General features: G+C 44.0%; 1 protein-coding gene across 1 annotated transcript in view; it reads left to right on the forward strand.

Annotated features, from left to right (window-relative positions):
• Window positions 1-1269: 1269 nt before the first annotated feature.
• MECP2 (methyl-CpG binding protein 2) overlaps window positions 1270-18105 on the forward strand; it is a 58767-nt gene continuing 41931 nt past the window's right edge. Inside the window, exon 1 of the mRNA XM_027607823.2 lies at window positions 1270-1398. Within this exon, the coding sequence (XP_027463624.1) occupies window positions 1337-1398 (62 nt within the window). The 5' untranslated portion in view covers window positions 1270-1336. The remainder of the gene's footprint in view (window positions 1399-18105) is intronic.

An 18105-nucleotide genomic window follows, 5' to 3' on the forward strand; every position in this document is an offset into this window, starting at 1 on the left:
GGGCCTTTGAACTTGCCTGGAATGTTCTCTCCCCAGATGTCCATATGGGGGAATAAAATGAGGGCAAAAGCCTATAGATATCTAAATAGCAGCCCCTTCACCCTTGCTTTATCTGTATCAAAGCCCTTATCACTATGTGACATTATATTATATACTTATCTGCATGCTCACTATGAATCTCTGCCACAAGGATGTTAGCGTACTGTTTTGTTCAGTACTGTGAACCCAGAACCTGGAACAGTGCCTGGCACATAACAGGTATTTAATACATGAAGGGGGGAGGTGGCAAATCAGAACTAGAAGGTTCCCTGTAAAGCACAGAACCAGTACAAGGAGCACTGGATGAATTGGATGATAGGTGGAATCAGATTAAGGTTTTGCCTTGAGAAATAGTCCTGTCCTGCACACCCCATTGGATAAAACTTTTCCCACACTCTTATTTTTCTGACACAGAATTGCTGGATCTTAGCTCCCAAATCACCTTTTCTAGCAGGTGTTAGAGCTGGCAGGGCTAAGCGCTGCTTCCTTTGTGCTCTCATTGCCCCTTCTCCACACCTCCACCAAACCATCTGATACAACAATGACAGATCTCTTTGCAGCCTGGGCATGCACCGTCTTCTCCCGCCAGAGTTTCAGGAAGGCCAGGGCTGTGATTTGTTATTTATTCCCTGACCCCATGAGAGTGTAGCATACGGCACACGGCAGGCTCAGATGAAAGAATGCAATGGGTAGGCCCCTGAAACGAAGGTCCGTTGTCTGGAATAACGTCAGGCTCCAGGTTAGGCAACTTTGCTGCTTCTAGCGAAGGTGGTGATACTGAGAAAATACAGGTGCGGTGAAACTCTTACAGCAGCGTAGTTTGTGCGTTTGTGTACAGCGGGTCAATGGCCCAGGAAGGCCACGCAAAAAAGGCGTGCGGAGCCTAGGCCTTCACTTGCCCCAGCATCCGCAAGGGCCCATTAATCTTTAATATTCAAATTCCTCCCACTAAACCAGCCCCTCCGCGCCCTAGCCGCCTCTTTTCCCCAAATGACGGTCGATGGCAACCAATCGGGAGCTGGACAGAGTTTCCACCCCCTTTTCCCTAGCCGGAATGGACACAAACTCCAGCCAATTGGTAGCATCGTCACCGAGACCCCGCCCCACCCTGGTCGTCGCACCCAATGGCAGGAGGGCTCGCGGCGGTGCCGGGGGCGGGGCGCGGGCGCGCAGGTGCAGCAGCGCGCAAGCCGGCCGGGAGGGCGGGGCGCGACGTCGGCCGTGCGGGGTCCCGGCGTCGGCGGCGCGCGCGCTCCCTCCTCTCAGAGAGAGGGCTGTGGTAAAAGCCGTCCGGAAAATGGCCGCCGCCGCCGCTGCCGCGCCGAGCGGAGGAGGAGGAGGAGGCGAGGAGGAGAGACTGTGAGTGGGACCGCCGCGGCCGCGGGCGGGGACCCTTGCCGGGGGGCGGAGGGTAGGGGCGGGACGTGGCGCGGGAGGGGCCCGCGGGGTCGGGCGACACGGCTGGCGGATGGCGTCCCTCCTCTCTACCCTCCCCCTCCCGCCGCCGCCGGTGACGGCTCCCCCCTCGGCCCGTCACCCGCACTCGCGGTGACCGTCCTCGGCGCGGTCTCCCAGGGCCGACTTCGCCTGACGCCCCCCTCCCTCCCGCCTCCGGCGCGCATCCCGGCCCCCGGCCCCGCGGGCGCCCCTGTCGCCGGGGTTTTGCCTGTCGGGGCTGCGCGCGCGTCGTGCCCTTCTCGGGGCTTCGGGCCCGCGGCGTCGTCGCGCGCCCGCCGCCCCGGCCTCTCCCTGGATCGCGCTCTCCCCTCTCCCTCCCTCGCGCGCCCCCTCTGCCGTTACTCGGCCCCCCCACTGGCGCGCGTGCGCAGTCCGCCTCCCGTCGGGAGAGTGCGCCACAAGGGCTCCTGTGCTCTCACCCCCATCTCCAGGCTTTGCCTCCCCCTCCTTCTCGCCCATTCCATGACTTTCTGCCCCCACTGCGAGCGAGTCGGTCCACCATCTCTTTTCCCCTCTAGCAGGAACAAGTAGGTGGGAATTATTGTCCACCCACAAAAGGGACTAGACATTGTGTTCCTGGTCCCACAACTCATAAAGAGGCGGTTATAGTTCCCATCATGAACCTTAGGTAGGGGACTGTGTGTCCGGGAGCGCCAGAGGCTCTTCGGTGGGAGTGCTCCTCCAGGGTCTTTGGGGGGTTCCGTGGCCTCAGAATGTGAGCGCCCTCCCATCCTCCCCGCCCCCCTTCGCCGGAGATCTTCTAGTTACATAAGTGGAGTGGGACATAGTATGTAACCGGCTTCTATAGTTCTGGAGCGCGCCCTGCTCAAGATCATCATCACCAGATGGGCCAAGTTCATCGCATCGCTGTGGTTCCTGTCAATTGCCCCTGAAAGTTTATTTTCTTTTTAGTTTGGTTATAACTGAATTACCCAAACTGAAACTCAGGTGACTTTTACGTGGTGTGGCAATGTTTCTGTGGTTTTGCCCTGAAGACTTAATGTCATCGTAAAGAGTCTAAAAAAATTGCTTTCACAGAGGAGACCGTTAATGACCTTGCTTAAGTGGACCAGAGGTTGGGAAGGCTTGCTCTGGAATACCTACCTCTGTGGTGGTCGCCTGTGTTGTGAGTGTGTTCGTTGTGGATTGGTCACAGCAGAAATGGGCTCCACCACAAAAGTGATATTCCTGACTCATGGTCAGGCAGATGTGTGCTTCTGGTTCTTTTTCCAGGAACAGGAATGGACTCTGCAGAGCCATTCACACGTTGTGTCTCTGTTGTGTGGGATTAGTACCCCAAATTGTGAGACGGTAGGATCAAATTCAGGGGGGTGGTTGGTGATGGTGGAAGCAAATCTAGCAGCGCGTGATGCCAAGTGGCTTAGACTTTGCAAGACTCTGACAAGTTTTAGGTGTTTTGTTATACCAGAAAAATGAAGCTTATTTGTGCCGTGGTAGTAAAATTCAGTGTTGTTAATAGGCAATTATTACTTGAAAAGAAATTCGTGTTTCATGGCCAAAATTTTCATCTGGATTTCAGCGATTTCAGTTAACAAGATTAAGCTGACCTCTTGGGTCTTTTGAAATATGCTGGATCCTTATTTAAAAAAAATAAATAAAACGGTGTCTAGGTTTCTTTGGTCTTTTAGGAATTTCCACCAGGGACTTAGGGAATAGGCTTATTTATGGGCTTTTTATGACTTCTGTTTCAAATCCCAGTCAGGAAGCCCAAGAAACACTTGCTTTTATTTTCTTACCCGGACACAGGAGAACCTTAAGGGACACAGTCAATCTAGTAGAGTACAGTTGGTTAAATAAGTTGCCACAGATACCCATATGTGGCATGTCAGCTTGGTGGCAGATGACTGAGGTACATTCCTATCCACACACACAGACGCACAAGCCTCACTTGACAAAGATTCCAAGGTTTGTGCATCTCAGCTTATGACATGACAGGATGAGGACTCTGCTTTGTTTTGCATCATTGGCAATGCATTTACCTCCTTGGGTGCCCCTCCAGTTAGCTGTTCATCATACCTCTAGCCTTTTATTTTATATATTTTTAAAGATTTTATTTATTTATTTGACAGAGAGAGACACAGCCCAAGAGGGAACACAAGCAGGGGGAGTGGGAGAGGGAGAAGCAGGCTTCCCGCCGAGCAGGGAGCCTGATGCCCGGCTCGATCCCACGACCCTGGGATCACGACCTGAGCCGAAGGCAGATGCTTAACGACTGAGCCACCCAGGCGCCCCACCTCTAGCCTTTTAAACAGCACAGGCAGCTTCCAGAATACAGTTTTCTCTGAAAAGTGCCTGGTGGCATCTGAAGTCAGTACGTTCTAACAGCTTGAAGAAACCTATGGCTTTCTTGCTATTACGGGCTATCACACTATCCTGTTTCTTGTTACAAATGTGCCTGGAATGCTTTAAACCTACAGTACCAGGTCTTTATTTCACCTGACAGAGCATGATGCAGTGAAACACTCCTCGACTTTTTTGCTGTTTATGTATTGGGAGGGTTAGAATACAATTTTACATTTTATTTGCAATTTCTAACCAGAGTCATTGTTTCCCGTTTACCCTGCCTCTGTGTGGCCAAAGCTAGAGTGGGTGGAGAGGCAAACTGTGGAGTTTGACAAAAAGAAACTGGAGTTTGGCTAGATAAGTCCAATATGATGTTGCCCCCACCCGAATACTCCGTCCCCTATGTGGGCATTGAATGAGAAGCTTGTTTCTTTAACCTTGAAATAGAGAAGAGCAGAAGCAAAATTGTTAGTTCCTTACTCCAATCCAGTTTCCACCACTAATGTACCTGCCTTGGGACTGTTTGCATGATAAATGATGTGTCCTGATCGTTTATAGAGGCGATATCAGTGGAAATCTTTTAATTGGCTAAGGGCAGTTTGTCGCCAGGCTGCCTGAGTTATTTATGAGGAGGAGAGAATCCCAGAAAATGTTTGACATTTGTAGTAACTATAGTTGACCTTTGAACGATGCAGGGATTGGGGGCCGCGACCTCTCACCCCCGTGCAATTGAAAATCCACGTATAACTTTTGACTCCCCCCCCCAAAATTTAACTACTAATAGCCTACTGTTGACCAGAAGCCTTATTATTAAGTTAAACAGTCGATTAATGCATATTTTGTATGTTATGTGTAGTGTATATGGTATTCTTAAACACAGTAAAGACGTTAAGAAAATCATGAGGAAGAGAAAATATATTTACAGTACTATACTGAAAAAAATCTGCATATAAGTGGACCCGAACAGTTCAAACCTGTGTTGTTCAAGGATCAACTGTAGTTTTTTAAGTGCATGTGGGTGGAGGGGTGGGGGAAACACAGTCCTAGACTGGTGGCGAGTTCCAGGGAGTGCGACAGGACACCTGCTTGTTTTCACCACCCTCTGCTGTGGTGACATGCATGCAGACCAGCCTCATGTGGCTGGTAGACACGATCTTTTTTCTTGGGTAGAGCATTATTTCTGCTTCAACGGAAGGACCTTGTCCTCAATTCTTCTGTACCAGCCTTCTCCAGTCAGATTGCTGTTGTCACCACTGTGACTACTGTGCCTTTACCTCGTTTCCAGTAGGACAGATGTGAATGGGTTCTTCTTCCTTGGGCTTCAGTTACACAAAGTTATGCTCTTCTACCTTTCTCTGTTCTCTTCTGCCTTTCTCTTGCAAGGAACCTTTTCCTACTGAAATCTTGATTTGCATGCCATTACTTAAATACTTGGTTCTGCCATTTTTGATGGTAGGTATGCTGTTGCGGGGAACTGAGTGGGAGTGGGAATTTGGTGGCAGGCAGGGCATCCCCATTCCCAAATCAGAGGGGGTGTGTGTGGCCATTCTACTGAAGAATAAAGCCTTGACCTTTAGAACTTCTTCAGGGCATACTTATGTTGGGTCTGCTGGCATATGAAGGTGTCCTCACCATGGCTGTTTAGCAGTTCCTGCAGATGTCTGAACTCTCCGGAGCAAGCCTTAGGAAGGGTTCACTTGTCTTCCTTGCCTAGGAGCTGGGGGCATCATATATATGGAGCTGCAAATTACTGTTTTATTGGGTTTTCACTTAACTGCTTTCATTTGCTTGCTCTTTTTTCCGTGAAATCTTGAGTTAATCAAAGATCTTAAAATTTCAGAGCTGGAAGGAACCCTTAGTCCAGCTCCCTCAGTTTACAAGTAAAAAACAAACCGTGGCTGTGAGTTGTAGCTTTGCCAGGGCCTCCCAGCCAGGATACCGGTTTGATTTTTATTATATAGCTAACAGTAATACTGTTACCTTGACTTCTGGATTTCAAAGCATTCTATGACTTGACTGTTTCAGGGAATTGTAAGGCCTTACTGTACCTCAATAGATAATTCTAGGTACCATCCTGGTAGTTATAGACCAGCTGTAAAAGACTTGGTTGGTGTTGCCCTTCCTCTGGGTTTAATTACATGAGTAATTGTTTGTGTGAATAGTCTCTAAGTTGTATACTCTAGACTTTTTTAGTCTAAAGGTGAAAGTGCTGCTCTTCGGCCAGCAAGCTAACCAGAGATTAGCTAATATGGGGCAGTGTAGGTTTTAACAAGGAAATGATGTTATCTTGATGAAAAATGTAATGACAAAAGTCTTCTTTTGAATGTATTCAAAAGCAGAAGAGAAACTATCAAACTAATAACTTAGATTGTTGAACATTGTGATTTAACTGATCTGAGAGGCTTAAAAGCGATTGCTCTGAAACAGACTTGCATATATTGGAGGAGGGCTTTGGATCTCCCAGGGCTTTTGGTTTCTGTTGGTGCTGCTTTTTTTTTCCCCCCTCTCTCTCAGGGTTAAAGCTCCTTTAAGTGATGTTAACAACAGCTCATTTCAAATTCAGCTGCTTGAAAAAGAAGGCCGACTTTGCCTCTGGATTTCACGTGTTCTTTTTGGGATGACATTTTGATGCTGCATGTTCTCTTGAACATGTTTTCTCTCCCTGAGTATTTCTGTATGACATAGTGCGAGAAATACTTACCAGGGATCACCACTAACAGTATGCTTTATAGTGCCAAAGTGTCCCTCAGAGGTGACAAGACTTGTGATAGTGTCGATTCTAACACACATGAATCTTTATTTTAGTACTGTGTGTTACGTGCTAGTAATTTGCGGTTTATCCTTGTTTCTAGTAGGTAAGCTGGGAAATAGCATAGTACTTTGTCTATATGTTTATCTTCAAAATGTCCCAAATAGCCCTGGGAAAAAGGTCGTGCAGCACAATGGGGGCTTTCAACTTACGATTTTCTTTGTTTTAGGCTCCATAAAAATACAGACTCACCAGTTCCTGCTTTGATGTGACATGTGACTCCCCAGAATACATCTTGCTTCTGTAGACCAGCTCCAACAGGATTCCATGGTAGCTGGAATGTTAGGGCTCAGGTAAGTAACCTTCCTTTTTTTTTTTTTAGTATATGTCCTGGTTTGGCCATCTGTTTTTAAAAAAAAAAAAAAAGGAAAAAAAAACAAGATGTACTACTCTTGGACAGTATAAAAGTACCCCAAAGACTAAAGATATAACTGTGCCAAACTGTGCCATATAATAAAAAAAAGTCACTTCCCTGAGCCCTGAAAGGTCAGTTTGGGTAGGGTTACTTGGTAGCCACAGCGTGATCTGGGGGCGGGAGTCAGATTAGAGCCGGAACTGGTGATCTGCAACTTCAGTTCACCTTGAAGCAGGTCAGCTGAGCTGAGAGAGCGCTTTGACTGAGCTCTTCACCTGCCACTGCTGCTGTTGCCTAGCGGTCTTCAGCATGGTGCTTTGTTTGCTTTGGTTTTGGGTAAATGACTTCCTGGTCAATGTTAGTGAGCAGTGGTAAAACATTTTCAGATATGGGAACTGGTGTGTGGTCCCCTAGAAGGATGGCTTCCTGAAAGCTGTCTCAGAACAGCAGAGCATGGCTAATGGCTGTGCTTGCTACTCTCCTTCCCCGGAACTAAAGAGAGCACCCGGACATAGGTCTGGCTCTTGAGACTCTAGAGCAGAATGAATGCCTTTTGAAAAGCTGAGGATCCAAGCCATATGAGGTCTGACACTCAGGTGCTCTATAAGCCACACTTTTGGCTACTTTGGTGCCATTGTGTGGATTTTAATTTTGTAAAAATGAGTGGTTCCTTAATTTCTCAACTGTCAGGCTCAATATCTCAAGCTTTTTTAAAATCAGTGGTCACTCCACATTTGATGTTTTGACACCTGGATTTCAAACATTCCATGTGGTAAGGCAGAACATACTAATTGAATTTTTCCATTCCGTTTCCTAAGAAAAAATGTGAGTTTATACATATGCTGCCATTGTGATTGCAGCTGAGACCCCCAGGTAGCACTTTGTTGTGTCTCTCTGCTGGTTTCTGACACCTCAGTCTAAAGCTTTGTGGACATCCATAACATAGCCTAGTAGGGGACTTTGGAAGGGGCAGGGTTTGGGTAAAGGAGAATAGAAGGTGTGGAAGGAAGTGAAGAGCATTGCACTGCCTCCAAGTCCCAAATTTGGTTCCAGTCCTGATCCTGTGACTCAAATTGTCATTTCTCCTTTATTGCTGTGGGGTGTACTCTGGGCCCTGCTGACAGGACGTTCTTTGTACACCACGTATTTATGCTGGTGGGAGTTGTATGGCTGGTGCTTTGTGCATTGTCTCAGAAACTGTGTGGACTAAATGTAATATGGGCAGTGAATGGGTTTCTTCTGGTAGATGTTAGGCCTGGGGGTGGTTTATGTTTTTAATAGTCTTTTTCTCAGATTATGAATGGATTTTATAAAACAGGCAGTGGTCACTCTATATAGTTTCTTCTAAGAAATGTAGAAAGGAAGAGAGATTTTAAAAAAATGTCTTATTACTTATGAGTGGAAAAGACAGCCATTTGAGCTTCAAGAAACTTTGAAGGGAATTCTCCAAGGACAGAACCTGTCTTTACTAGATAAGTGTTTGATATCTTATTATTTTTCTTCTTTTCCTTTTTTAAGAAACTATAAAAATAATGCATGCTTTTATAGAGAACAAACCATTTTAAAGTATAGCACGTAAAAAGATGAAAGCTCCCCATTACTCTCCATGTTCACTACCTAGAGTAACCACTATTAATGTAGATCCTTCTGAATCTTCTCAGGCTATACAAATATGCACATTTTGTGTTTTTAACAAAATGAGGATGATATTATACATATTCTACATCTGTCCTTGTGATATGTTTCTCTCTGCCTCATTTCCATTAAATGGCAGTGTGATCTGGTGCTGACTTAAACTGTCATGCATTGTCCCCCTATTGGCTTTCCCAGTGGTTCTCTATTAGAGATGGTACTGGATTGAACTTCCTCATGTGCCAGTCTTTTTGAAGAACAGCTGCCTAGACTTGGAATTGCTGATGGGTACCACCACATCACCTTCCAAAATGGCTATCTTAGTTCCCATGACAGTCTGAGAAAGTGCCACTTCCCAGACCCTCCCAGAATTGGATGCCCATCTTTTAAATTTGTGCTCCTTGGGTTATTACTGAGGCTGAACCTCAGTAATCATCAGCCAGTTGCATTTGGTCTTTGTGAATTGCTTGCCTGTTGGTGTTCTGCATTCATTCTTCCATCAGGATATTTGTTTTTAAATTGATTTGTAAGAACTTGTATTAAGGATACTCTTTGTCATCATGCAAATATTTTTCCTACCTTGTCGTATATCTTTTGATTCTGCTTGTCTTTTTTGATGTATAAAATTTTTGGGGGGGAGATTTTATTTATTTATTTTTGTAAGAGAGAGAGAGAGAGAGAGTAAGAGAGTACAAGCAGGGGGAGGGGCAGAGGGAGAAGCAGACTCCCCACTTAGAAGGGAGCCTGATGCAGGACTCGATCCCAGGACCCTGGGATCATGACCTGAGCTGAAGGCAGATGCTTAACTGACTGAGCCACCCAGGCGCCCCTGATGTATAAAATTTCTGTTAGGATTTTTTTCTTTTGCTTTTATACTTAGAAAGTCTTTTCCTACCTTAAGAACATGTCAGTATTCATCTATATATTTTTCTTCTTAAACAAACTTGATGTACTATATTGATATATACAAAAGAATCTTATAGGTAAGTTGTCCTATGTTTTTCCTATGGTTATAAAAATGCTTGTTTTTGTATTGAACTTTGGGTAGGGATGCGTTCTAGAGCCCACTTAGCCAGTCGTGTCATAGCCATTCGGTGATTCAGTCATCTGGTCTTCACCTTTATCATATGTTGACTTCAAGTAAGCAAAGCATCTCTTACTTTTTTTTTTTTTTCTGAAGTTTTTCTTTGTGAGACTTGATGGCAAGCTGGTCAGCATATAATCATTTATTCATTCACCCGACAAGTACTTGAGCCCCTGATTCAAGGCAGGGGGCAATGTGGGGCCCTGCAAGTGCTGCTTTCTCCTTGACTTGGGGCAGGGCCACAGAAGTTGGAGTAACAGTGGCAACAGCTACAGTGCTCATTCCAGAAGACTCAAGAAAATAGAGGATCTTCACAAAGTAGGTTTTGGATAAACTAGGAGGAATCCAGAGGGTGTGTGTGCATGTGCATGTGTGTGTGTGTGTGTGTGTGTGTGTTTTAGATTCTGACACAGAAGTGAGAGCTTAGGGTAGACTGCAACATAAGCATCGTTTGTTTCCTAACTCATGTAATTGTGGGTTGATTTTTGTCTTGAATTATGATGAGGGCTTTTTGCTGTTGAAACAGTTTTATATTCAGCTAGCTCGGTTGTGATGGAATAAAAGTTGTGTACTGATAAAAATGGTAATTTTCTTCTGTGATGATTTTGAAGCATTTCTATAATAGCTCATAAAAATAAAGGCAGGCTTTTGGTGACTATATTCTTAGGGAAAAAGTAATTTTTTGCAACTTGCATCATTTAAATCTAATAAATAACCTTAAAACTGAAGTGGAATCCTGATTTGGATTGAAAAAATATTTTTTATTTAGAGAAAGGATATAAATGACTTATGATTAAGGAAAAAGCTTTTTGTATAAGGCTGGGGTTTTTTTAATGAATTTTTAAAAATGGGTGTATAGTACAGAATGAAAAAGGTTGTGTAAGAGGTTATATGGTTAAAGAGCTCCTTGCCACCCTGTCCCCAAATATCCATTTTTCTCCCTGGAGGCAGCCATCATTATCAGTTTCTTATTAATCTGTGTGTGTGTGCGTGTGCGCGCGCCTGGGTGTAATTTTTTAAATGTGGTAAAATATACATAACATAAAATTTAGCATTTTAGCCATTTTTAAATGTATACTTCTGTGACATTAAGTACATTCTTGTGCAACCATCCCCATTATGTGTCTCCAGAATCCTTCTCATCTTGCAAAACTGAAACCATCGCCCGTTAAACCCTAACTCCCTATTCCCCCTCCCCCACCTGGCAACTACCCTCTCTGTTTCTATGAAATTGACTATTCTAGATACCTCATATTGTTATCTATTTCATAATTGTGTTTATATATTTTGTGGGCATGTACACACAAACGAGTGTGAGTGTGTGTTTTTAGTTAATGTATCTTGGAGATTGATATCAGTTTCTATAGAGCCATATCATTCTTTTTAAGGGTTGTAGAAGAAATTCCTAGATGTGGGACTTGCTGGGTCCAAGGGTATATGCATTTTACTTTATTTATTTATTTATTTATTTATTTATTTATTTTTAAAGATTTTATTTATTTGACAGAGAGATAGAGAGCACAAGTAGGCAGAGAGGCAGGCAGAGGGAGAGGGAGAAGCAGGCTTCCCGCTGAGCAGGGAGCCCGATGCGGGGCTCGATCCCAGGACCCTGGGATCATGACCTGAGCTGAAGGCAGACGCTAAACGACTGAGCCACCCAGGCACCCGGGTATATGCATTTTAAACTTGAAGAGATACTGCTAAATCAGGGGTGTCCTGTTAATTGCATAGTTTTATTTATTTTTTAAAGATTTTATTTATTTGACAGAGACACAGCGAGAGAGGGAACACAAGCAGGAGGAGAGGCAGAGGGAGAAGCAGGTTTCCTGCTGAGCAGGGAGCCCGATGCGGGGGTCGATCCCAGGACCCTGGGATCATGACCTGAGCCGAAGGCAGACGCTTAACGACTGAGCCACCCAGTCGCCCCAATTGCATGGTTTTATTTTATTTTATTTTTTTAAGATTTTATTTATTTATTTGAGAGAGAGAAACAGCATGAGAGGGGAGAGGGTCAGAGGGAGAAGCAGGTTCCCCGCTGAGCCGGGAGCCCAGTGTGGGACTCGATCCCAGGACCCCGGGATCATGACCTGAGCCGAAGGCAGTCGCTTAACCAACTGAGCCACCCAGGCGCCCCAATTGCATAGTTTTAAAGAAAAGACTACATTTGAGTAGATGAACACACAAATATGGCTGTGGTGCTATTTGTAGAGACTAGAGAGCCGTTAGGCTAGGAAGAAATAATTTTTAGCAGTTAGCGTTAGAAAGCAAAACTTCGGAAGCTTCCCTTTCATCAGATGTGACCTCATGTGAGCAGAGCCTGTGAGGCACGATGCTTTATTTGACAAGGGGAACTTCAGCCAATTCTCATTTGTGAATTTTGAAGAAAGTGGAGCATTTTTATTTTGGTACTAAGTTGCAGTGGCTCCTTAGGACTCAGAGTTGAAGTATCCTGAAGCTGCTGGACTTATTTGTATTGTAATATGCATAAGGAATGTCCTGGAAGTATTCAGGACCAGATTGCTCTTGCTTCATTTCTCTTTGATTCTTGTACTCTTTATAGAGCAATACTTGATTACTTCACCCTATACCAATTTAGCATATATTATGTCATTTACTGTACTAGATGCTATGGATTACTCTTAGCTATCTTCTGATCTAAAGGAAGATACAGATAGGCAAACAGACTGTTACTTTACAGGGGGCTGAATGCTATGATGGAAGAATACTGACCACTAAGGGAGCGCATAAATGTTAGAGGGGTCCCACCTAGACTTGGAAGTGAGGTCAAGGAAGAGAATTCTTTGAAAAGTGACCTCCAAAACCTGAACGATAAGGCAACAATTAGCTAGTCCAGGAGACGGTATGAGTTGGGGAGAGACCAGCATGTTCAGAGGCTCAGACAAGAGAGAACTGGTGGGCTGGGTCTCAGAGATGAGACAGGTGCAGCAAGCCAGGCCTGAGGGCGAGGAGCATTTTTGTTTGCAGAGTCTGCTGGAAGGAAATCAGACACACCACACCAGCTGTGCCACGTAGGCTCTGCTTTCCTTCTAAGCTGCATCACATTTTGAGATGTTCCTGAGCCCCAGAAGGCAATGTGAGGAGGTCTGGCCATTTCATCCTGTCCCCTTTCCATCCGGCACTGCTCTGAAGGCCATCTGCCCTGAGCTGACTTCCCACCTACCCATCAGGTCCCCAGGGCTCCCACTTCAGGTCTCTTTATGGAACCTTCCTTCCCTCCACTTCTGCCCCAGGAGACCCATAAGGAGAGGGCTTCCCCTTCTCCAACACACTTCATTCATTGATACTCAATACTGAGAGGAAGGCAGGAGTTTGGGTGGTGTGAGAGTCAACTCTGGTGCCAAACTCAGAGCTTAGTTCTTCTGATTTTTATTTATTTATTTATTTTTTACCAAGATTTTCATGATGAAGGAAGCAGTGCATAAGCAAGCTCGCTCTCTTTTGTCAAGGACCAGGTCCACCCTGATGAGCCACCATGGATGGCACCACTGTAATCCCCCCAAGCCTGGGCCCAGGAGGTTGGATCAGAGCCCTCTTTGCCTCATCTCTGCATGCCTACTTCTCTGCCCTCCCTTAGGCCATTCTGACCCTTCTGCCTTTGAGGTCTTGCCTTCCTGCAGTCCTCCTGGCCCTCTTCCTCCCTAGCCTCTTCACTCTGCTCACATGTTAGCTACTCAGGTGCTTTCTACTCAGACTTCAGAAATGTTAGCATTTTGCCCTATTCACATCCTCCTCCTCCTGTGGAATTCCATTGTGACGGGTCCAGTGAAATCCCAGGCCGTGGTTGCACTTGCTTGCCCTGCCTCCCTGAGGTAGCCTGTTGCCCAAAGGGGATACTCTCCATGCAAGCTTTATGCTCTGTTACACATAATAATATATAACATTCAAAACTGTTTTTACAAATATGCAGGAGGATTTCCTACTCTGTGTCACATTCTGCAACTCATTCTTTTCGCTCAGTATTTGGCTTTTGAGCTTGGTCCGTGTTGCTCTGTATAGACCTTCATTCAACATGTCTCCTTGTGCTGTAGAAACATCTTTACAACAGAAGCCCCACCAGAGCCCAGAGGGAGAATGGAATTTAGAGAAACGGGGATTGACATCTGGTTTATGTTTACATCCTTTGGTCCTATTAACCAAGAAGATATTTTTATTTCTTTGTTTGTGAAAGCTTTCTACAAAAAAAGGCATCCATTTTCTAGATTTATTAATAGGGCAGTCCAAGGGTTTTATTTTTAGATTTGAAAGAAAGCAAAGAAGGCTTCTGAGATATGCACATTTCCCTTTGTTCCCATCTTCTTTGCACCATTCCACATTGCTAAAACACGAGCTTGAGCACTTTTAAGCACGAGCTGACTTTCTACATGTGGATTATTTTTGAAAATATTAAAGTATTTTGTTTTTTTCTGGGACTTCTAGTGGTACTTAAGTTTTGACATTACTTTGATAAGTTATATTTTAAATTTGTCTATACATATTTAATATATTTTTAAAATATGAATTTCTGTGTGTTTGTTTTTTGTGCTTTTGTAAACAGCAGAAGGTATCAGTCCATATTAAGTACTAATTTGCTCTAATATTTTCAGCTGTTTGTGGAATTACACTTGGCAAAAAAAAACAGACAAACATCTGCAGTTGTGACAGTTTGTCTTTCTGTTCCGCTTAACTCCAGAATAAATAATTCTAGTGAATTTTTTTCTAGGCGTGTAAGAACATAGGAATGATTAAAGTCGTCATAATACTTAAGGAGTTAGGGAAAGTTGAAAGTCTTTTAAGTGGTTACCCTATAAAAAATGTAGCTTATAAGCAACTGTCTAAAATTTCTTAGCTACTCTTCCAGGTTGTTTAAGACAAACAAAAATGTAGTATTAAGCTGTTTGTTTAAATTACACAAGTAAAGCATCATTGCAGAAAACTCAGAAAATGCATATGAAAATCACTCTGGGAATTCCACCACGTGGAGAAAACGGCTGTTGCTATTTGGTGTGTATCTTCCTAGACCAAGGGTTCTGACTCATGGTTGAAAATCCATGGGTTCCATGACCTTGGATGGGAAAAATACTTCATTTTGATTTTCACTAACCTCTCACTGAAAATTCAATTTTCCTTCAGTGACAAATGTGGGCCACAGACTATGGTAGTATTAGGAGTACCTGTGACTTTGTCACCAATAGAGATGAAAGATACTTTCTTATCACATTACAGTTACAGATATTTTGGAAACATTTTTCTCATCATGCTTCAAACCTAGGGTAGTTATTTGACCTAGTTATTTAATGGTTTCCTAAAGAAGCACATATTACTCTGCACCCATGTCAACATATGTTGTTAGTCAATTTCTATGCGTTTAATTTTATGCATTTCAAAACATTCTTCTGAGGGGAGGTTCCAGAGAGCCCAAAGGGTCCATGGCAGAAAAAGGTTAAGAACACCTGTGTACATTATACCATGCAACTACAAACATTGGAGCAGTCAGCACTTGAGTAGTCAGTATGTGGGGAAGGAGCCTAAAGAAAGCTCTAGAGCACAAGTGCAATAAATGGAGACAAAATGACATTTAAAGCTTACTTCAAATTATTCTGTCAAATATTTTTATTAACCCATTTAGTGTTTTGTAGAATCCGTGCAAAGTGTAATGCAACTAAAGCTGTTTAAGAATACTTCTTTTTAAGATTTTTTTTATTTTCAAGTAATCTCTACACCCAATGTGGGGCTCAAATCCACAACCCTGAGATCAAGAGTCACATGTTCCGCCAACTGAGCCCGCCAGACACCCCAAGAATACTTAATAATCACATAAAATGCTTGGTAAATAATAGTGTCAAAGTCACCTTTGTTGTTGGCATTTAAACATTCTTCTAGAGTCTTCCTTATGCACTCTTGTGCATACATATTGTTTTAAATAAATAGGATTATGCAACATGTGCTGTTGTAACTTGCCTGCCTTCCTCAACGGTAGGTTGTGGATATCTACCCATGTCAGTAAAAATAGATTGATAACACCACCTTTCCCTAAGATAAAAATAACTTAATTGCATTTTCTTTTTTTAAAGATTCATTTATTTATTGGAGAGAGAGAGAGAGCAGGGGGAGGCACAGAGGGAGAGAGAGAATCTTGAAGTAGACTACCTGCTGAGTGCGGAGCCCGATGCGGGGCTCAATCCCAGGACCCTGAGATCATGACCTGAGCCAAAATCAAGAGTTGGTGCTTAACTGACTGAGCCACCCAGGCGTCCCTTAACTGCATTTTCTAATTATAAAAATAATAATCTGTTCAATGGAAAAAATTTTTAGAAAATAAAGAGGAAAAGTAAGAATTGCCTATAAACATGGCACCTACAGATAGATAACATCTGGCTAATATCTTTACACCATCATATATTTTTTTTTGAGAGTGCGTGTGTGTGTGAGTGGGGGGGAGATAATCTTTTTTTTAAAGATTTTTAAAAAATGTATTTGAGAGAGCAAGCACAAGCAGGGGGAGGGGCAGAGTGAAAGGGAGAAGCAGACTCCCCACTGAGTGGGGAGCCCGACGCAGGCCTTGATCCCAGAACCCTGAGGTCATGACCTGAGCCAAAGTCATACACTTAACCAGCTGAGCCACCAGGCACCCCGAGAGAGAGAATTTTAAGCAGGCTCCACGTCCAGCGTGGAGCCTGACACGGGGCTTGATCTCATGATCCTGAGATCATGACCTGAGCCAAAATTAAGAGTCATCACTCAACTGACTGAGCCATCCAGTCACCCCTTTACACCATCGTTTTTGATGAGTACATGACATTTCATTGAGGTCTGTGCCTCGATTTAATTGGGATATCCATTGATTATGTGTTTTCATTGCGCCAAATGGCAGGTATGGCTGTGTGCTGATGATTCCACTCTGTGCCTGCATCTCTTGATTTCATAGGACTATTTGTTATAGTGACACTCAATTCTAAATGATGGTATTGTTCCACATTTAGTAACTTTTCATCTGGCCAGTACAGTTCAGTTTAAGTACAGAATTCTTTGCTGCTCCATGCTGAAAGATCCACGGTTCATCAGGCTGTCATCCAACCCTTCATTCCATGATAGAGTTAGGTGTCTACAGTACCTCAGGCACTGTAGTAGGCAGGCTGTAGGATGACTGAGACAAATTGGTACCTTTCCTCATGGAACTTAAGTTTGGCGGGAGAGACAGACTTTAAATAATAGACAAGTAATTATGTAATTACAGCAGGTTAAGTGCTCTGAAGGACGTGGGGGGTGGGGGTGGGGAGAGGGGTGTTCACCATGATCATGAGTAATAGGGAAACAGTCCAACTTGGGAGGGATAAGGAAACCTGTGCTAAGGAGGCAGTATTGAAACCGAGAATTGAGGGGTGAACAGAAGTGGGCAAGATGCAGAGTGGAGGAGGGCTTTCCTAATGGAGAAGAGCATGTGTGAAGGCCCTCAGCCTGGGAGCTTAGCTGTCTGAGGCACTTAAGGAAGCCCTGTGTGGCTGGAGCAGAATTGGGTGTGGGTGGCAGTGATTCAGGGAGACAGGTTGATGGGCTAGGTGCAGGATTTTTTTTTAAAGATTTTATTTATCTTAGAGCGAGTGAGTGTGCTTGTGCAGGGGGAGGGGCAGAGGGATGGAGAGAATCTCAAGCACACGGCGCTGAGCACAGAGCCCAGCTCGGGGCTGGATCTCAACAACCCTGAGATCATGACCTGAGTGGAAATCAAGAGTCAGTTGCTTTAACCAACTTAGCTACTCAAGTGCCCCAGTGCAGGATTTTTTATATTCATGTCAGAGGCAGTAGGAAACTATTGAAGGGTTAGGTTGTTTGGGGTTTGAGTTTTTATCAAAATATTACAGCCACTCGATAACAATATAACTTGTCTCAAAACAGGTTATGGTGAAAACAACAGCCTACCCCTTCCTCTTCCTGTTCCACAACCCAGATATGACAGCTTTTAACTGTTTCTACTTTCAGTTTCTTTGATGGTTACCTTCAAAATTAAGTCATATGCTTATACATCTTTCTTCATTTACCAACTTTGGGGACTTATGTTAACTCCCTGAAATGAAAGAGGATGACTTAGCATACATCACCTCCCATGTTGAGATTCATATTCACATTTTCTCTGTAACTTCAGTGGTTCCTGTTCCATCAACTTTAGTCCACATGGCACTTCCCTTCTGTTAAGGTGAGGATACTAATGACCCTGCTTTTCCTCCCACCTTTTCCCCACTTTTACCTCCTGAAAGCTACACTTGACCATATCAATTCTTACTATTCTCAACATTTGTGTTCTGCCCTACAACCACATCCAAGTGGTCATAAGTTAATTCTAAAGTTGAAAACCTGTCAACATCATTGATACTGTTACACATATGTAAATATTGTTTACCCTGAGGCCAAGTCACAGATGCTAGGATT

This window comes from Zalophus californianus, chromosome X (genome assembly GCF_009762305.2).
Source record: "Zalophus californianus isolate mZalCal1 chromosome X, mZalCal1.pri.v2, whole genome shotgun sequence".
Taxonomy (NCBI): Eukaryota; Metazoa; Chordata; class Mammalia; order Carnivora; family Otariidae; genus Zalophus; species Zalophus californianus.